The sequence below is a fragment of the Orbicella faveolata genome, unplaced genomic scaffold, assembly GCF_042242905.1.
Source record: "Orbicella faveolata isolate gen_17 unplaced genomic scaffold, um_ofav_v1 contig_35, whole genome shotgun sequence".
NCBI classification, from domain to species: domain Eukaryota; kingdom Metazoa; phylum Cnidaria; class Anthozoa; order Scleractinia; family Merulinidae; genus Orbicella; species Orbicella faveolata.
In genome coordinates, this window is record NW_028301564.1 from 12,867,990 (window position 1) to 12,889,692 (window position 21,703).

At 38.7% G+C, this 21,703-nt stretch overlaps 3 protein-coding genes and 1 pseudogene across 5 annotated transcripts in view; all 4 read right to left on the reverse strand.

The window, feature by feature from the left end:
- The window catches only part of LOC110054725 (uncharacterized), a 534,050-nt pseudogene that overhangs the window by 334,924 nt on the left and 177,423 nt on the right, over window positions 1-21,703 (reverse strand).
- LOC149103367 (uncharacterized) lies at window positions 6,799-8,684 on the reverse strand. The gene has a single exon (XM_089274039.1). The coding sequence runs from the start codon at window positions 8,496-8,498 to the stop codon at window positions 7,929-7,931; it is 570 nt and encodes a 189-aa protein (XP_089130165.1). The 5' UTR covers window positions 8,499-8,684; the 3' UTR covers window positions 6,799-7,928.
- LOC110051546 (uncharacterized) lies at window positions 11,237-12,957 on the reverse strand. Its single transcript, XM_020757586.2, has one exon. The coding sequence runs from the start codon at window positions 12,883-12,885 to the stop codon at window positions 12,253-12,255; it is 633 nt and encodes a 210-aa protein (XP_020613245.1). The 5' UTR covers window positions 12,886-12,957; the 3' UTR covers window positions 11,237-12,252.
- LOC110051443 (E3 ubiquitin-protein ligase HERC2-like) overlaps window positions 17,408-21,703 on the reverse strand; it is a 50,470-nt gene continuing 46,174 nt past the window's right edge. For all 3 annotated transcript variants that reach the window (XM_089274352.1, XM_089274350.1, XM_089274351.1), the window contains 5 exons: window positions 21,312-21,395; window positions 20,757-21,174; window positions 20,033-20,271; window positions 19,142-19,438; window positions 17,408-18,392 (listed from right to left, as the gene is read on the reverse strand). In XM_089274352.1, the coding sequence (XP_089130478.1) occupies window positions 18,174-18,392; window positions 19,142-19,438; window positions 20,033-20,271; window positions 20,757-21,174; window positions 21,312-21,395 (1,257 nt within the window). In that variant the 3' untranslated portion in view covers window positions 17,408-18,173. The remainder of the gene's footprint in view (window positions 18,393-19,141; window positions 19,439-20,032; window positions 20,272-20,756; window positions 21,175-21,311; window positions 21,396-21,703) is intronic.

Here is a 21,703-nt window from a genome sequence, read left to right on the forward strand (position 1 = left end):
TGAATTTGAATTGGCTTGACAATTTGTTCTTCTTGTTTTATTTGATATTGGTGCTAATGTGTGTGTTTTTAGCATTGCAGGCATGGTGCCGAATTTTCTGTAAAATTTCATGTCCCTTTTGAACACTTCACTCGCCACCTTGCCTTGGACTCGGCTCACTTGTCTATGGAGTGCTAAATTTCTTCTCCCGAAATAATCGTATGGTTCATACCCAGCTGCGTGCGTAAGAGGCGACGTCAACACAGCATCTTTGGATCATGATGAAGGTCTTCTCCCCATAACATCTGTAAATCTCGTGGTAACGCAAAGATGTCTAGAGTAAGCCAAACAATTTTCTCTCTTAGATCGCCAGTTACTCGATCTCTCATGTTCAGTTTTTGCATTTACTGTCTTCGTCATTGCTCCCGCTGGAGAGAACTCAATTTCAGCAACCGTCGACTGTTCCAAGTTTTTAAATCTTATTTTCGACCCGGAAAGTCAGCAAATCGAAACTTCACTTTTGATTGACATTGAGATGACGTCATGCATCATACTTGGATAAGTGTTCTTGGTCACGGTGACTTCAGACATTTCTGAGAAAACCACTTGTCAACTCGAATCGTTTGGTGACATATATTTGGTCTCTACTTCCAAGAATATTGTTTGCAGGCATATCGACGGTAAAAAAACAGTCAAACCAGAACAAAAACAAAACACACAAAAAACCCAAGAATGAGAGTATTGAAACGCGTTGCCATTCATTCGACTCGAAAGAGTGCCGCTAAATATAGCGAGTGACCTTTCGACAGGTGATTGGTGATATCAAACACGTAAACATTATCGTAATTACACAAACGTTGATTTACTAAATTTGATATTCGTCAAATGATTGTTGTAACGTAGATTTCTTGTTACCGTATTTTGACTGGCCTCGGTTTATTCTAAGCGGCTTGTTTACTGAAGAAATAACTTTATTTTGAAATTTTCGAGCAGATCAGTTAATAGATGTGTATTACACAGTTAAAGTTACTCCACCGAGTTCTTTTTAGAATCTGTGGATTTTACGTCATCGGCAAGTTGCCGTTTTGATATATCCATACACATTATTTGCGACGTTGCAAAATTTACAGAATTTAAATTAATAACTGAATTTTAACTGGTCGCGTGATAGATTTCTAACGCTATAATTGGGCAACCTGCGAAACAGATCTTAATTACGTCAGTGTCTCAAAATTCATACCAAGCGTTGTTTACACACAATTCCCTTAGTTTGATCAGTTTTTTGCGAATTTTTCTATCCTTGCTGCTTTAGTAACTCACAGATTTGTTCTCTCAAAGCAAGATAATCTTTCTGAAGCAAAAATGCTCAATATTTTAAGGTTAACCTCAGATAAAATCCTCTTAAACCCGGCTTAAGAAATGAACTGGGTAAATTATAAAACCACCACTTGATGATGTAAATCATGGCGCAATCTTTTCCGATTTACGTAATCCTTGCTCTCTGTGTCCTTACCAGTGTTAAAGTCAAGCTACTGCCATTACATTTATAATAGCGACTGACGTAATACAGTCCTTGAATTTTAACGAACAGTGATAGTTAATCAGTGATAGCGTGTTGTTAAATTATTTGAAAAATATAGAAATCAAATCAGAAAACCGAGAAGTAATGTGATTAGTAATAGTAATTGGACCGAGTGGAGTGCAATTGAAGAAGTAATCGCGCGAGTAATTTCAAAATCGGGCGAGCGTGAAGCGCGAGGGCGATTTGAAATTACTAGCACGATTACTCCTTGAATTGTTCGGCACGAGGTCCAATTACTAATTTATCGTATCTATGACAAATTTCGAATTTAAAAATGTCTTTTCAGGACTTCTTTTGAGCGGAAACGTCTGTAACGCTTTTCATAAGTTTTGAAAACTGTAGGAAACAGTGCGAAGGAAGCCATTAAAGCGAGCAGAATTGTTGTGCGAGTCACGTGGTTATCCAATTGCAGGTATCCAATTACAAAAAGTTCAAATTGGATTCCTGTAATTGGACACCCACGTAATGGCGCGCCGATTACGTGACAAACAGGCGTGCGGAGAACCAATCATGATCGAGAATTTTGTTCAGTTATAGATACGATTAAGGCCAGAAATGTAAATTTTGTTAAGAAACGTTATTGTTGAAACGAACGTACAAATCGTCGATACAACTTGTTAAGAAACTATGCATATTGATAGTCAAGACTCTCTCTGCCGGGGTTAAGATAATTAAGGAATCAGTTTAAATAGCCTTCTCGTTTAAATGGCTATTAAAATCGATATTAATTTAATTTTAATTGTTTTCTCATCAAAATCGAAAAAGCTGTGATCAATGGTGGCAACAGAATATGACCGTGCTAGTGCGTGACAATGCCTACTGGATGAGGGATGTTGAAGCTACAATCTATGCAATGATTAATTAGGTTTTCTAAATGCTTTTATCTTTTTTTTCATTGTTAAGTACTTTTTATGAAACTTGTAAATAAACTAATTTTTAAATTATTCGTAGGTTTTTTAACATGTGAGTAGACTAATTTTTAAATTATTCGTAGGTTTTGTAATTTGTAAATAGACTAAATTATTATTAATCAAAAATATAACTAAATTATTTTTCTTAGGCTTTGTTATTTCTTTTTAAATAGGTGTCCTCTGTTAGTAGAGGGTTATCCCTCGGCTAAAACAATTCGGCACGTTTACGTTATTATTATTATTATTATTATTATTATTATAATTATTATTATTATTCAGGCAAGTAAAAGCTAAAGCATTATTATTATTATTATTATAATTATAATAATAATTATTATTATTGTTATTATTGTTATTATTATTAAATTAGTTCTTTCTTAAGGAGGTTGAGGAAATTCTCCAGAATCAACACCAATCTGCCGTTTACCGTTTGCTGTTAATAAGAAGGTTGAACCTGACATTTAAGGCAAACGGCAAAAGCCAAAAAATTTAACTTTTGCTGTCTTTCCTAAGCTGTGTGTATAGTAGAGTGAATATACTTGTATCTACGTTGAATAATAGGAGACCTCTTTCTATTTTTGTTTGATTCATGTTAGGATTAATAGAAAAGAGCACAAGATAAGAGGTTATTATTGCCTTTTGCCCTTTTTCGGTAAGCGTCATGCTTAACCTTTTTCTATCAGCGCAGACTCCAAGACTTTTATTGTCTCGGAGGGAACAGTACCATATTAGTTCAACCAAATATATTAAGCTACTGATCGAGTTGTTAAAATAATAGAACGTTGATAGAACGTATTGGTCTTACCTGACCATTACAGTTAAGAATCTACTGAAATGTTCCTTAGGCTTTTCGTTTACAAAAAAGAAAGCAATGAAAAACTAAAATAAAAAAACTCTTGCACGTGCTTCGTGCCTACAAGGCGGTATTATAGTTTTAACGCAAATATATCGTTCACGTCTCAAGCAGTCAAAAAATCTCTCTGCTCATCCCACATATCTACGTTTTGGGCTGGTTTGTAAGTTTTTTTTTTGGCGATTTTTGGGTATATTTGGGGATAAATAGGTTTTCTCAAGGGATTAATAAAACTTATGGAAAAATGAAATTTTGAAAATTTGATGTTATTCTAAAATCAGAATTTAAAGTTAAAAATTGATAGACGTACACCAAACAGTTGTCCACCAACCTGTGGTGCCCTTTCGGGGGCGTTCAACTGTCTGGTGGTGTTCCAAAACTGTTTTTTTCCTTTTAATCCCTCTTTAACCTTCCTAAAATTTCACTTAAATTCATGTTAACCCCTCCCCTCCCCCTCCCCCGCCTCCCCGCTTAAACAAAAGAAATCAGTAACCTTGGCAGTGTTTTAGTTTCGACTGAGAAGATATATCAAACACTGGAGTTTTTTACCACTTTTCCAAAAACTTCTAGGATTGCCAAGAATATTACGCGGCGCGTCGTATTTTCAGCTTTCTCCTTGGTGTTTGCGAATGTGGTAAGAGCGGTCTCTCTTGTTTAGTACTGATTACATAAGTGGCATAAGTTCGACGATGGACAGGTATTAAACGATTATCAACGTACTTCATAGCTGAAAGCGCTTCAGCACGAAAGGATGTCGTGCGACTTTTCAAACTTCCTTGTTGCTTTATTAAGATTGCTCTCCCGTTGAATTGTTGATAAATGGCGTGGATAATAGATTACGAAACTAAATTTGTCGCAGCTGACTGAATGTACGTCTGACGGAGATCATCAGAACAAATCATTTAATAGTCTTGAACACAAAGTTGAATTGATTATATTTTGCTGAGGCAGTGAGTACAAAATTCGCGGATAGAGGAGATCTATTTTTCTGTAATTTTGAGGAGACTTGCTGTTCAAATCGGCAATCTGTTGTCCGCCGTTATATAAGAGACTAAAATAGACACGGTCGTGGGAAGTTGAGCGGGTACAATTAACTTAACGACAATTTGGCAAGTTTACTTGGCTCATGTACGCAATAAAATATGGATTTTTTTTTCATGGAAAGTTTCCTATTTAAAAACGGATGTGTTAGGAGACCCGAGAGTCAAGTCAGTAGCAAAACTTGCTTGTGGTCACGGCTCAAAAAGGACCATGTTGAGGAAACTGAACTTATTCCACAACGTTTAGTCCGCTACGTATACAATGAAGAACATATTGAAGTTAATCTTTCTTACTCTGACACGAGCTACGAAAACTTGATGAGGTAAGCTTACTGCTCGTTCACAATAACAATCATTAAAAGAAAACGTGCTTCTTGCCTATGTTAAACCAAAGAAATCAGTAACCTTGACAGTGTTTTAGTTTCGACTGCATAGGAAGATATATCAAACACTCGGGTGTGTTACCACGTTTCCAAAAACTTCTAGGATTGCCAAGAATATTCCGCGGCGCGTCGTATTTTCAGCTTTCTCCTCGGTGTTTGCGAATGTGGTAAGACCGATCTCTCTTGTTTAATACTGATTACGTAAGTGAGTTCAACGATGGACAGGCATTAAGGTGGCGCGCTTTTGCTGATGTCATTCAGCGCACGCACAAGGATTGCTAAAAACAAGCATGTCGTCAATAGAGCGATCATTTCATTTACTATCTGCGTTATTTTTCTCTATAATTAAACCAAGAGTATTGATGGCTTTAGTCTTTTGTTACAAAGATATGTTAGGAAAGGTAACGCTGCGAAGAACCCAGCAATTCTCAGCTTTTTCTTTGTTACCGAAAGAACCCAGTTAAATGCAGCGCATGCGTAGTAATTCAAAAAATTGCGATTGAATGAAAATCGCACTCTCGGAAATACGCCTATTACTCGAAAACCACTCATTAGAATTTCACGAAATTTGGCACGAAAATACTTAAGGAAATAAGTAACTGGAGTATTGAAAATGATTGAACTTTAACAAAGGAAATTATAGATATTCCAGTGAACCTTCAACAAGGGATAATTAAAGATCTCTCTGTTAAATCATTAGCAAAATGGTGTTAACTTGTGAGAATCGTTACAAGCTTGTTGCATGCAAATTATAAAGAAAATCTAATGACTAGATTTTCTATAAATAAACAAAACCGATTTTAAAGGCCTGTTTATATTTATTCATGTTACCATGACAACGGCACATACGTCAGCTTAACCATCAAAAAACCAAAGTTTGTGATGTTAACTTGCTTGCTGCCATTTTTTGCGACTGAAGGATCAAGGGTTTTAGAGAAAAAGGTGAATGAACACAGGCATCAAAAACTGTGTTCAGCCACCTTAAACAACGATTATCAACGTACTTGATTGCTAAAAGTGCCTCTTCACCAAAGGATGCCGTGTGGCTTTTTAAACTTCCTTGTTGCTTTATTAAGATTGCTCTCCCGTTGAATTGTTGATAAATGGCGTGGATAATAGATAACGAAACTAAATTTGTCGCAGCTGACTGAATGTGCGTCTGACGGAGATGATCAGAACAAATCTTTTAATAGTTTTGAACACAAAGTTGAATTGATTATATTTTGCTGAGGCAGTGAGTACAAAATTCGCGGATAGAGGAGATCTATTTTTCTGTAATTTTGAGGAGACTTGCTGTTCAAATTGACAATCTGTTGTCCACCGTTATATAAGAGACTAAAATAGACACGGTCGTGGGAGGTTGAGTGGGTACAATTGACTTAAGGATAATTTGGCAAGCTTACTTGGCTAATGCAGGCAATAAAAAATGGATTTTTGCATGAAAAGTTTTTAATTAAAAAACTGATGTGTTAGGAAACCTGCGGAGTTAAGTCAGTAGCAAAACTTGCTTGTGATAACGGCTCAACAAGGAACTTGTTGAGGAAACTGAGCGTATACATTCCACTACTTTAAGGGAAATTCCGCTAAGATTACTGCGAAGAACGTATTGAAGGAAATCTTTCTTACTTTACACGAGCTACGAAAACTTGATGAAGTAACCTTACCGCCCGTTCACAATATTAATCATATTGAGAAGAGCTTTTCGGTGAAAACGTATTCGTGGGTATTACTAACGCTGGACGTGACTGACAGTTTCCTGTGCCGACTTTTTTAAAATTTCCTGTTAATAGGGTCAAGAATCAATACAGATAATTTGCCTTGGACAATTCAATTCGGCACAAAACAATCATAGCGAGTGGTCGTGACAGTGTGATCGACAGCAGTGATGTCGCACCTCATTTGATGAGCTATATCAAAACACTTTTTTTAACAATTCACAATACATTTACCCTTCCCTTAGAACAAACTAAGCACTGTCTCTAATACTTCGAACAGTTGCAGAAAATGAACAACCGTGTGTAAACTGAGAGTCGTTTGAAAAACCAAGAAACTCAATAAAGGAACATTTTATTTATTCCGTTATAATATTTGAACGAACTATAAAAGTACTCAAAACATATATGACAATAAAGTTATGATAAATAGATTACCTGATATTTGATTTTGAGTGTATTTCGTTCAAAATTCTTATCATTAATTAGCTTAATATAGGATTTGTTATGTATGTACAATTATTTATGATGAGCAAAATTAGTTTTGAATGGATGGAAAATTCAAACTGATAATAATATTTTGCAAAGGCATACAAATACAAGAGAAATAATAAAAACCCCACAGTCACAGGACTGAAGATGACATTATTTCAACAAAATAAAAGATCAATTACAAGCGACAAAATAAGTTAAAATTGGTTCATACCTACATTGATTTTCAATATGCCTTAAATGATTCTCATTTTAGATTTATAAATTACTTTAATGTTCAGTTGAAATCATATAAGTAAGCTTTCATTAGAAATGAAGTAGAAAATAATCGGAAATTAAACTCATTTCAGTAGTTTGAAATGTGATCTAATGTCCACCGCAACACCAGGGCAGGGTTGTTTCTAAATTTTGCCAAGCCTGTAGAAACCCCTAGTGTAGACTTTCTCAAAGTCCTTCCCTCCACTACCTTCCCACGGTCTTTGCCCCTTGGGTTTGATCGTCGCGGAATTTTTTTTTTTTAGTTACGAGCTCGGCGTCAGAAGCTCGACTTCTGGGCAAGCCTCGATATTACTCCTAAAAAATTCTTAGTACTGTAGTGCTCATCACAAGTAGCGTTCGTGACTACAGCCCGCTATGCATACGTTTGTCATTGACCTTCGAGAAATTTCGATCTTGCTACCGTGCAAAACACATGAACCCTGTAGCCGCAAACAAAAGTTGATGTTTACGTTTCGCAATTTTTACAAGTTTAAGATATGATTCTTCATGATCATCGTTAAAAATAATGTCGATGTCTTAATCATGATAACGGCTTTAAGATTCCTGAAAACCATCCGTGTAACTATAATAATTTAGCTGCTTGTACAAGTTCTACTGGGTTTGATTGTTCCACCTGGCTGGAGATGTACACTGTATGTGATACCACATTTGACTGAGCAACTTTTATATGAAGTTAGCTTGGTTCTTTTAAGATAATCTAAAATACTGGTTTGGGCAATTGCTGGAGCCATGTTTCGATAACATCAAACTTGGCAATCTTTTCCGAGGGGTGATTTTTCCTTTTTCTTTCTTTGTCTATATCAGCGTTGGTCATGTTACTACAAGCGATCGACGAGACAGAATCGCAAAATGACCGCGCATCGTCGTCGACGTTCACGTCATCATGTAGAACTGAATTTACAGGACTGTTCACCAATTGCGTTGTTGGTGGCAAAGTTTGCAAGTCTAGCCTTTCGTTCTTATTGCCGTACTTTCTGTGAAACGAGTCATCCGTATTGTAAACTTGTTTTTGCGACACTCTTTCGACGCGGGTCGTCGGCTGCCTGATAAACTTTGGCTTTCTTTCGTTAAAGTCTTGATATCTGCCGTGAGCTGTTCGACCAAGAAGTCCCATGGCATCTGTGTCGCTGAAAGACTTCGAAGGCCTTTTCTCCGTTAATGCTTTAGGTCTTGGACTGGCACAAAGATGTCTAGAAAAGTCAAATGAATGTGTCCTTGTCTTAGAGAGACTTGAGAGATTCGAAGTAAAAGAGTCCTTCGAGTTCATTTTCGATCCCAAAGTTCACCAAGATCTTAGGTAGAACTTAAACTTGTTTATAACACGTTTGTAGAGTGGAAAATGTTTTCTCTATCACTATAAGTCAACGTAAAACACCCCATTAACGCGAAAAACCCCTATGAGCAGACAGTTATAAGGGCTTGCCACGTTCCTTTATTGCTAAGGCGTGTTTGAGAAGAATAGAACTGAATTAAATTAACAAGTGAACTCTTAACCAAAAAATGCACCAAACAAAAGAAGGTTCATTATTATGACACTGCCGAATCAGACTTTGTCTGCTTTGAAAACAGCTGGAGGAAATAATGGTAAACAAGGGACGAATTCCAATGGTGGTAAAATTTATGGTACGATTAAATTTACATTATGAGGTGTTCTACCTCATGAGTGATGATTGGTACGCCGTTTTCCTGAAAATTAGATTACTCATCATTACAAAACTTATAGCTCCAAGAAAGACTTTGTTGATTAATTTTCAAATGCTGAAGTTTGATTGCTGAATTCTGTCGTTATTTACGTGACCGAAGCCGCAAGTGGCCGTCATTGAGAGGCCATAATTGAAAGGCCATTCATTCTTCGAACTGCCCAGAGTCTTAACAATGGAAACAGGCGAAAATAAGCTCTCCGCAAACACAACTTCATATCTGAAGTGGACCAAAAGAAAAACAAAACAAAACAAAACAAAACAAAAAAAACAATCAAAAAATAAGTACAATAAAATAATTAACTAGGTTTTCAAGACAGTTCACGAGTAGTTATTCTATTCATTTATTTTTCCTTCTGTTGTTATTAAGTTTTACTACTCATCTCAAGCATTGAAACATTTCGTTCCCTGGGTTCCTCATGGAAAAAGGTTAATTAATTTTGTTTCTCTAGGATCTCAATCTTCCCTGAGACGGAAGGACCAGTATCGTAGTAATTTATAACATAAAAGTCATGTTACCTAACAAAGACTTTTGGTTGATCCACGTACAACGACAGCCTGTCGGTCATTACCCTCTGACGTCATGAATTGGCAGGAAAAAATTTTTCTTGATAACGCTGGTTCTAACTAGCGACGGACTCGTAGACGAATTCGGAGTCGTGAGAGAACTTATGACTTCGTGAAAATAAAAAAATCGGAGTAGTAAGCATGCAGAGTCATAAGCTTCACGGAATCGGAGTCGGCAGTATTAGAGTCAGCAGTATCAAATTCCGTGTACGACTCTGTCGCTTATGATTCAGCAAATCCAGTGAAACTTGGATTGTCGGAGTCGGAAGCAGAAGAGGAGGACCCTACCAATTACAATGCCTGGAATCGAGCATTGTGATTGGTTTATTTCTTCGGCTACTGCTTCTGACTCCCACAACGTAGTTTTCACTAGATCTAGATTATAAGCGACGGACTCCAGCATAAGCAGAACCGTTACTCTGCTTCCGACTCCGTCAGTTTGATTTTCAATAGATCGTATCACTTTGCGCCTCCTATTACGACCCCCACGGCGACTTCGTCGCTAATGGAAACCAACCGATGAAGCGCCCGCTGACAGCGAAAACGTCCAGCTATATATAAAACAACATAGTTTACTAGACTGGAACGTTTAATCAACGGCTGACAAGCTTTTAAACCGCAAACACCACAAAAATACTTCTGAGTAATTAAATACGACCATGATCAATCGAACTTCACTTTTGCTCTTTTGCATTTGGCTCGACTCACGTGAAGTTCGACGTTTGACCTTGGCATGAATTTAGGTTATTATTAGCCTATGTGGCAATAACTGTTATTCTGGAATCATCAGATGATCAATTCTGAGGTGTTAAAAGCGAGACATTGAAGGCCCTTGGATATGCTTGGTGATTTTATAAAGAGGGTCTATTGTAGGGACTTGGGCAAGACATTCACAGTGCCTCTGTCCATCCATACAGGTGTGTAAATGCGTGTACTGGCGAATTTAATGCTAGGGTTAACCCAGCGATGGATTAGCCTCTCATCCAGGGGGGAAGTAGAAATACTCCTAGCCGCTTCATGCCACAGAAATCGGGATAAGCTCCGGACTGATTGGCCACTTGGCTCGTATGCAGACTCTATTAAAAGGAGTCGTACATTCCGGCCGCAAACCGTCACATTTCGTTCCTTCGCCGAAAAAAGAAGCAGCTTCCGTTTTCTCCTAAAAACCGACACCACCCTACTAGTGGGACGATTGTCATCATAACCAATCCTTTATAAGTACGCAACAAATTCTTCACCATGTATGTCAACTCAATAATCGTATCTCTCCTCACTGCAACCACATGATCACAAATTGTTTCTAACTCCATTTAGTAACCAGCGAACAAAACGTTTTGACGTCTGATGGGCTGTTCACAGACTCAAAGTTTGCTCTCGAGACGTCTGAATGACCGCCACAAAAAAACGAAACAAAAACAAAAACAAAAACAAAAACAAAAACAAAAACAAAAACAAAAACAAAAACAAAAACAAAAACAAAAACAAAAACAGAAACAGAAACAGAAACAGAAACAGAAACAGAAACAGAAACAGAAACAAGAACAAAAACAAAAACAAAAACAAAAACAAAAACAAAAACAAAAACGCAGAAACCGAGAACCGCGAGCTAAATTTATGAATTCCCGCAACCGCGCGATAATTTCACAACTGTAGAACGCCAGCTAAGTGTGAATGTACCCGCAAACCGGCACTCAAAAGTAGCTTAAACCGTCAAACTGTCAGAGTATAATAGACCCTCTATAAAGATAAGATTTTTTATACATCAAGATTTGTTTTTCAAAAGAAACAGATTTACATATCTTAGTTTCAGCAAGAGATCACAATCTCTTGGTTTCAATGTATAATTAATTGCTCCTAGTGAGTCTTTGTTTCAAAAGTAAACTTATAAATGTAAGGAACCTTGCATTTAAGTGCTTAATCCATGCTTTACAGAAAGTCGCTTGCTATTATTTTGTATTTGTAAATAATGGCACTATTTGTCAAATCACGCGTACATAGCCTCAACTTGCAAGCGCAACAAACCGTTCTCCCCCTGGTTTATCATCAGCTACTTAACTCCGTTACCGACGAAAATACAGTGTGAATTTCAAACGTTCTTCACGGCAATTGTTGCCCGTGTTTAATTCTCCTTATCTATCTGAACTTGATTTGCTCTGTAATAGGTAAGTATTTTCCATTGAAGCGTTTAAGATTATTTTTACTCGTATGTGATGTTTTGATGTAAAGATTTTGATTGCTAATATTGAGCAATACAAAATACAAATTCAATATCGCTCGTAATTAGCATGACTGAACTTTGCATTCTGATGAAGTTATTTTTGGCGAAAGGGAAAATCAGCATTCAAGTGGAGAGTTCATTGAAATAAATAATGCCAGACTCTGGAAGTTTTTAGAGTTCTCTTATAATTAGCGGGCCTTATATTGTATAGAATTTTATGGTATTGATTTTAATTGCGCTCTTATAAGACTGATGAAGGCATTTTCTTTATAACAGCTCATGACTAAAATTTCGCTTAATTTGAAACTTACTCAGTGTCTTATTTAATCATTGCTTAATAATATTATTTTGCATTAGTGAAACTAAAGTGGCGAGTTAACAGCCCTTAGAGAAAAAAAAGAATTAACTTAAATCTGTGCTTTCACGAATTGTCAAGTGCATTCCGTTTTCTGCATGGTATCAAGGTATAAGCATTCTATTGCATGTCTTCCTCTATCATGTTTAGTTGTACAGTTTAACTAGTCCCACTTTAAACATTAAAAGCCTTGTGTCCATTGGCGATTTTCGACCTTCTTATTTGCGAGAGAACCACTACGAACACGTGAAATAGGGGTTAAAAAATTGTTATTCAGTTCACCGCTTGATCCAGAATTACAGCTCGGAAGAGCCGGGGAATCTGTTTTGTCTACCCTCAAAACGGGCAAACTTATTCGTCTCTGCCGGGGTCCCTGATTCACACTCATTTTACCTCCGTTGTTTTCGAACATCCATCCATTGACCTCGGTTTTCGTCAACGCTGTAGTGGTGCCCTTCTTTGCTGCACCAGGCTCCTTGGTGAATACAGGCATGCGTGCCTCTAAGTTCACCTCTCGTTTTGCCACCTCCACTCGTCCGCCTTCAAGAAATTGGTCACGTTTTAACGCCACAGAAGAAGGCAGTGAGGTTTTCCTTCGACGAGGTAATCCGACAAATCCTGCGTTAGCAGCGCTTGTCACGTCCTGAGTGCTTCTCGGCGCATCATTGGGCGATGCGTCTTTTGAGATAGCAGGATTTATGGCGTGTCTGGGAACATGACCACAAGTTGAATGCCTCCGAGCGCGGGTTGACTCTCCCTTAGTAGAGCTTTTCGCCTCGTTAGTTTGTTCTTTACACTCGTTGAAGCTCGACATTCTCGCTGACACGGTGAAATATTCGTGCTCGTTACATTGAACTGTTTTGATCTATTGCTGCCAAAGTTTACAACGAGGAACACGAATTAATTTCGTCACGGACAACTTGGCCCTTTTATTGTGCTTGCCGCCGGCTATGGAAAACATCAATTTATTTGAACTGAATTGTCTACCACTGTGATGGCTCAGTGTGTATGAAAGTTTGAAAACATTTTAAGTTTGAAACGGGCTATTAAACACACAGGAAACCATGGGCTAAAACTTAAAGTGCTGCTACAATGGACTCCCTGTGAGAGAAAACTTCAATGTCTCTGGAACGCAAATTTGACGCTCAACATTTTAGTTGGTGTAATTGATGATTTCAATTGTTGAAACGTGCAATTGGCACGGATGGAAAGAGCTGTCGGTGGAAGATATGCATTTAAGGTATAGGTAAGGGTGTTAGACAGAGGTCGAACATCTAAAGATCTATTTTGTTCAGTTTACGGTATCTTTACTTGATATTTTGACACTCGAAGACGAGCTGATCTCATGCCATAAGTCCTTTAACATTACGTTTCAGATTTTAAATAGATAAGATAACCTCACATAAAATATGCTTTGCATAAATCGATATCGATCGATAGCGATCGATATCCGCTTTTCTTATTCTTTTCAACTGCCAGTAACATTCAAATTTACATTTATGGCTGAAGTTAAGAAATGCTGTAGATTGGAATCTTAATAGACGCAAAAATACCCTTTATAAAGCCTTGCACTGACAGAATGAGATGTACTCCAAATGTTTGTCTTGTTCCCTGGTGGCGAAGTTAAATTCAAATGTAACTTCAGTACAGTCTGTCCAAAAATCTGTCCTGAAAACAACGGCTAAAACACAGTTTTTTAATTGCATTCAAAAAGCAAAATTTTCTAGGATTTTTTTTCGTAATGCAAAAGTTTACGTGATCGTTGAACTTTTTCCATTGTTGTTGTCGTCAGTTTAGCTCAGGAATGAATCCATGACCAAACACGGTAATCCATGGATTGAAAACGTGATCTCACTTACTAATGAATTGTTTTTGGGGACACGTTTGAAAGATTTGACAAATTTTCATGATTTATTTTCTTGCGCTTTTTTTCAAATAGATCGGGCGAAAGATAGCTTAAGGTAATTATATTGATAAAAGGCAAGTTTAAGTGCAAAACCTCTATACTACACACATTGCGATTCAGGTTTGGTGTCCCTTTCAGGCCCAGACCACACTACGCCGGACGGATTTGAAAACAGAGCTTTTAGTCTGAAAGCGCATCAAATGTTTTCCGTCCACACTTCGCCGAAAAGGAATTTAAAAGCGCATCAATCACCGGCCATTTTGGATTTGTGATTCAAAAACACTTGGGCAGGGAAATCACCTAATTATCGTAAGGTAATCGTTTTCATAAGGCTCTGTTTTCAAAATGTGTTTCTGTCCATTCGAAAACGAACAGCCTGGAGTGCCTTTTCACGTTCTTCCGGTTTCAAGAGCGTTTCCGAAAGGCTCCGTTTTCGTGACGGATTAGTGTGGACGCACGGTTGGCCTAACCGTAGAAATAATTGTGCGTTTTCAAATTTCTCCGGCGTAGTGTACACGAACCTCAGTATAGTACTTAATTTTCATGTCGAAATTACGAGTAGCTGATTTTTATAACACAATCATTCACGAGCCAGCGCGAGTTAATCCGCGGGTATTGGTTAATGATTTCCAGAAGAAAATTTAAATTTTCCAGTACAGAATTTATTTATTCCACTTCACTAAGCCAGCGTTTTATTCTGTCGTTTTTTGCATAGTAAGCCTGCTGTCTTTCGCCTCGCCTTGCTGACGGAGGTTCCGTGCTGGTACACCTTACGGTGGAAACAGAGTCGGCGCAATACGACCTTGCTCCTCGGCTTATGGCTGAGCTTTCCCGGCTAAAAATCTGTTGCCAAGTTTTTTCTTTTGACAAAACTGCAATCCTGTTTGTTACTACATCCTTTACATCACCATCATTCCCAGCTTTTTCCTCAATCCTTTGGTCATCGATCTCGTTGATTGCGCTTCCTAGAGAAGTGGTATATTTCCGAAGTCCTTTCGTTTCACGCGTGAACACAGAAGGGACGAAAACCCTGGAGGAGGTTGAATTTTTTCTTTGTCCAAAGGACATGCAATTGGGTAAAGAATTCCTGCGGTCGAGACGTGATTTCCACAGGTTGTAGGATGGAACTTCAGTCGACGAAGTTCTGTTTTCAGGTCGAAATGATAAACTGTTTACTCCAAGTTCAGGCGTTGAATCCCTCCTGGCCAAAATACGATTCCGTGAAGTTTCTTGGTGGCTATTAGCTGTAAAGTTCTTGGATATTCCGGGCTTGTAGATCTTGGTTTTTGGTTTACTTCCACTAGCTTCCATGTCTGGTGAAATAATTTTTCTCGGCGAAACAAGTCAAACTGAGCCTGGCGTGTTTGCAGTTTGAAGCTGTGTTGGTCTTTCGAAGTGTCGCACGTCAGTCATGCACTTGAATGGTTTCCTCAGTGACGAATTGTGCTGTTTCACGGTTTTGCCTCTTCAAAGTTTTATCAGTATTCGACGCCGTCGCGGCTTTTAATAATCTTCCCTGAAAACGTTTGTTCTTAGCGCCCTATTTGCATTCAGTAGTTTCCGAGCTTTCTTCATGCAAAGCAATTGCAAATTTAGAAAGGATTAACGTCCTCTAAGACTGCCATATTTTTCATCCGCGTCAATCAAGCATGTTACGTTGTCAATTCTGTTCCATTTCCCAGAAAGGCTTCGGCGGTGAAAACAGAAAAGAAATCGCCTGTCGTTGTCGCTTTTAATCACCACCACTCAGACCGAACGCTGTCCAAACCCCGAAACTAAATAAACTAAGTGACATCAAACGAGAAAACAGCTTGTGAAAGTTTTGTTATTAAATCCTTCGAGTAAACAAACAGTTCTGCAATGTCGCACAGTTAATTACAGCTTTTCCAAAGCGACTGTGCAGATTGCGAGGAAATTGAGCTCCAAAGCTTTTTAGAATAAGCCTTTTTGCTGAAAGCGACATTTGCTGAAAATAATAATCGAAAATTTTTTTATGGCAGATGAGAAAAAGGTTCTAAACCTGCTGTCTCCTTGGGAAATGATCCTTTAATTGCATAACCGATCTAACTGGTAAATTAACGACGTTTAAGTTTCCCTGTGGTTATTACAGAATTTGATAATTTTATTCATTGAACGGTAGAAAAACAAAGCCGATCCAAATGTTGAACAGCTAATTTGCCATTTTACCTGTGAAAAGCAAACATCGCTTTGTGTTGTTGTCATTTCTTTTTTTTAAATTACAGCAGCTTTGTACGCATGGATAAAAGAGCACATTCAATCCAAGTCAATTATACTATGAAAAGACTTAATTTTTTTTGCGCTCATTTTTCGACCGACGTTGGAAATAAATGCTTGTCCGTCGCATAGTGTGTGTAAAATGGTAGCGACTTGCACATGACAAAATCGAACTTTTATAATCTTTACGTGAAATGTAACCTCAATGGTTTAGATTAAGCCATTGAACGAAGTCGAATTCAAGGAAAGTTCTGAACCAAAGAACTGAGTTCGACGCCGAGTTCGATTTTGTTTGGCAATGGTACATCTTCTTGAGAGTTCGATTTTTAAACGAAAACGACAACAAACCCCAAAATCGAGCCGTGACAATGGTTCGATTCAATTTTTGATCTGTACACTCTGTTAGAATGTTCCTTGAATACAACAGTATCAACGAAATTATCAGTGGGATTATATTTTTACATGCCAGGGAAAACTCTACAGTGAAAGCTACTAAGTGCAAGAACCCTGGCTGAAAAGGGAGCTATATGCATGGGGCTATATGCCAGTTTTCGCACTTGGTTGTCAAAAGAGTAGACGAGTTTACTTAATTAAGTTGAAGTTACTTAAAGGAGTGCAGCTGGCTCCAGCTTTATAATTTTGCAGTGCCTCGAATAGGCTTTTCAGGTAGTTTAAGTTTATACTAGGTATGAATAAAAGAGAGAAAAGGCCGGCCTTTGTAGCCTTTACTTCATTAGATCCATTGAAAACTTGGGTTGTGTTTCGCCCAATTTCATATATCTGCGATGTTATAATACTTCTGGACCTGGTTTAGCAGGATTAATTTAATCTATCTTTTTTAATCACCGGGAAAATAACGCCTTTGTTTATCTGTCTATTATTGCTATACTTAAAACTATTGTTGAAATATTTTAAGCTGGATATATGAGACGATTCTGTGACACGAGCTACAAATGAATTCACGATTCTGGGATTAGGGAGACAAACTGCGAAGTTAAATTACCAATACTTTTTTTTAACGTAATGTAACTCCTGTCACTCATATTTATTGCACTAATTTACAAGGAAGAAAACAATTAAAAAAATTTAGAGAAATAAATTAAACTACTGCCTGTGTGGCAAATACCATTTTCAAAAAATAATTCAAAGATTCAAATAACTTAGTGCGCATTATAATATTCTCGAGCTAAAAACATTTCGATTCTCCGTTTTCTTTTCTTCTCAAAATTCTTGCCTATCATTATAATTTACATTGAAGACTTTTAGTCGACTACCACACGAGAACGTGAAATTACTTACAAAGATATCGCATCTTCAACAGATACAAAACAACAAATCCTTCAAGAGAGTTTAGTTCCTCCTATTGGCGAGAACTTTCTTCCGCAAGTGCACCTGAGGAAGCAGGTGGAGTTGTCTGGAATCTCCAGCTTGTATGGCACGCGGTTGGTTAATGCTGATCACATGATCCAGCCACAACAGGTCGTCATACTGTAGGTAGCGCGACTGGATGGTTTTCATATTGCATTGTTTGTTGTTTGTTCTTGTTCGTTTTCTGAGCGAACGAGCGAGCAACTATATTAGCAAGTTAATTTTAAGAATTTTTAACCAGCTTCCTTACTGATACGCTGATCTAAAGGCGAGTTTTAACAAAATATATCGATGCTTTACTTGCGTTTTTCACGAGCCGAGATGCATTTTTGCTTGCAAAATTGCTTCCCAATAAAATGTCAAATTGTATTTAAAGGCAAAAAAAAAAAAAAAAAAAAAAAGAAAGAAAAAAAAACAACAGACATACTAGACTTTTAACACCATGATTACTTCAAAGGAAAAAAAAAATCGTTACTCTTCATTGAAATTTGAAAACCAACATGGCGGCTGTCGTGGTTACGGCACATTGTCATATGACGTGTCGTTAGCGATCGTCTCATTGCATTTTGGGAATTTCCTTAAACGGCTCAAAACTAAAATGCCTCGACATCAGTATCGTATTCCTCGGCCTGTTCGCCAGTAAGGTCAATTCTGGCGTAATCGTCCGAATCAATCGACTTGCAAAAGTGAATAGCGTACTTCAGCTTCTCGCAGAGCACCCGCTGACACGAGTATCGCGGCATCTTCAGAAGAAAGAAACAGGTGTAGGATTCCGGCAGGTAGTGGTCTGGGGGAGAGTATTTGTCAAGCACCTGAAACAAAAAACATGCAGAATTCTGAGTTTAAACAACCCACTCATTTTGCTATATTGTTGGGTCAATTTTTACAGAAAGCACAATGAGAGCCAGTGACGTGGAAGGCGAAACTTTTCGCAGTTATAGTTGAGATTATTTGTCTATAAGATATGGATAATATATGCGAAGTTGTTAAAAAAATGTTCAAATGTTGTTGTTTAGAGTAGTCAATGCGCTTCGCCACACCTACAAGTTCACAGGCATGCCACTTAAACTGAAAGAAACAAATATATCAACTAAACATATCAACGAGTTTGCTGTTGAATTCTGAAAGGTCTCTGAAGAGTCTCTTGGCCGAGAGGAAACACCGCGTCAGACTTGCCACGAACTGCTTTTCACAAAATAGGCTTAAAACTTCCAACTGGCGGGAAGTAGATCGGTTGGCTATTTACAACTGAGCATGACCAAGGAGTTGAATTAGGGTCTACCGAGAAAAAACTCCAGCTAAGTCAGAGCGGGAATTAAACTCGCGACCTCCGGATTTCAAGTCCGGCGCCCTTAAAACTCGTCGACGCTGCCTCCTGTTGTATTCGCCAGTATGAAGTAACTACACCTGTTTCAAAGAAAGCACTGCCACGCTCAACCAGTGTTTTGAAACTCCAGCACGCATTCACTAGTTTAACATTGACAACGGCCTGTAGTAGTGTTGGTAAAGTCTAAGAAATGACAACCTGCACAGGACATCTGTCAGGCATTGTACAGTTTACCTGAAATACGAAATCCCTGCCACGGAAATCCACGATAGTTCGAGGCAGGCGAGTTCGCCCCCATACGAACCGAAGGAACAGAGATCGCTCAGCGTTAGAGAAACTCTCCAGTGTCTCCCAGAACCAACGAACCAATGGCGCATTAGCGTCCACTCCCTTGTACGTCACCACGGACTTCAACAGGTCCAGAGGAATGTCGGGACTGCCGCATACCATCGTCTCCAGTTCAGGGCCGGTAAATAATGACAGCAAGGGAACTGGGACTACTCGTGCCATGCCTTCTCGAACTGCAGATACCTGCCGAGCAAGAGGAAACGTTTTGTCACTCATCATAAACACGAGCAAAAGTACAAACAGCTGAGATGTTGTCATCACAAAAAGCATTGCTCTTATTATAACTAGAAGAACAGGGCGAAATTTTACACTTAGGATCTGTAGGCACTAACCTGACAAAATTTGTTTGGCTCTACCAATAACCTCGACAAAAATTGGCTCCGTCCAGTTTTCAATTTGGTAATCTGGGCGCACTCAAAAACGGTAAAATATTTGTTGACCACAAAGTGTCAATCACATGGCGAGATCAAAGATAAAAGGAAGATCAAAGCGAGATTAAATTTACTGGACCATGGCACGTACATTTTAATGTATGTGCTAAAAAAATCTGACAGTTTTAACACCTGACAAGATTTTGTCCCGCTCCGAAGCAGGACGCCGGCGCCTTTTAAGTTTGGTAAGGTTAGGCTTGACAAAATTTGGAAGCAAAACAATCACTGTGCGCACTTGTCTCACGGAACTGATAACAGTTTTTTTTTTTCGCAAATTATACAAAGATTTGCCTTGTGCTTGCGAGCCCTTATTGACCGAGAGCAGTTATCAAGGGAATCAGAATACCTGAAGATCAAACTCGTGCAAGCGGTAATGAAGTGCTAATCGCACATATTCCTCTCTATTGTCCAGTGTGATTCTCTTGATCTTGTTATGCAGCTGTACCTCCTGACCGCTGGCGCTTGGAGTGCTGAACGGCATTTCCATGGCTTCAAATGCTTCACGCTCCATGTCCCGGATGCACATCAGACCGGGCACGTAATCCTTGTCGATTTCAGCCAAATCGGTCTTTCGCAAAGACATCCCTGACGAGAAGAGCATCAGCATATCAACAATACTATTGCGAAGGTACACGAAGAGGTGTCAAAAAAGTTATTTGACCTTCAGCTGAATTTGGGCGAGTAAAGTATATGGTTCACTCCCTCGTAAACCTAACTTTTCCTCCGAAGGCAACTCGCTCAACAGGACGCTCTTTTCACAACAAGAACATAAATAGGGTCTTCCCTTCTTGTGCGTACAATAGGAAATATGCTGAAACAAAGATAAAACCCTAAATTTTGTATCTGCTCGTACCCATGTCTTGCCCTACCTGAACTCGAAACCTCAAGCTCGTCCAACCCATATTCAATAAAATTCAAATGGCTATAACTGCCAAACGGGCGTTACTGAAATCAATTCAGAAGAGGACAGGGAAGAGAAATAGCTCCTTCCAATAATTACACCAGATTGGTCTCATACCTTAGTGAAGGGGGGAGAGGGGTGCAAGGACAATTGACCATGTTCGTCTTACCTGCCATCTGCTGCCACACAGGCTCAGCGAGATTCAAGCTCAGGGGGCTACCTGTCCGGATGGCAATCCCAATTAACACGCCCAAGAACTTGAACATGCTGAGATGAACGGGAGAGGTTGCGTCCGGATTGAGAATGAAGCAGTCCCGGTTGGCCCCAGACTCGTCCCTTCCGTTAGGCGTTACAATCAACAGGGGGAGGGAGCCATTTTGAAGCTCGTCGCACATCTCCGCGATGGATTCCGAGTAGCCTCCTCCACAATCGTCCACGCTCTCTCCGATGAACTTGACTTTCCACACACGGTGAGGCAGGAACAGGCTGTCTGGACCAAAGTTGCTCATTTTGGAACAAGCTTGGCCGAACACTGACTTAGAGCCGTCAGGACCGGTCAAACCGCCCTTAGACCGGAACTTCTTGATCTGAAAAGAATTTCAAAACGCCAGCAACATAATTTAATAACTGAAGGTATTGCTCCAATTCTAAAACAAATCCTCTTAATTACGACTGTAACGGTGAAAGTTCTGGTTTGAATTTTTTAACTTAACTCCCTGCTCACCTGTATACGGTTCAGTTCTATCACAGGACCATGTTGTCTATCACGAACCATAGTTGTCTGAACAACTTTACGGAAAGCTGCCTCCTAGAAAAGTGATAAAAATTGACAAGTTACATATTTTCTGAGACCCAAAGAACCCTTGATTATGATTCCACCCTCTACGTAAGAGACAAAAGGTTAATTCTATGTTTTGCTACCTTTAATTCCAAATTTCTCACATGAATGGAAAACGCTTTATTGGTTACTTGTTTTCAAATATCTTTTGTCTTTTTTTTTCTTGCGGAGACGTATAACGAGGAAGGCACATTGGTCTTTGCTTGTTGCACAGTACATATGACCCTAAGGGCCTCAATCCATGCGATCCTCTCACTGTCTGTTCGTGCGTTTATTTT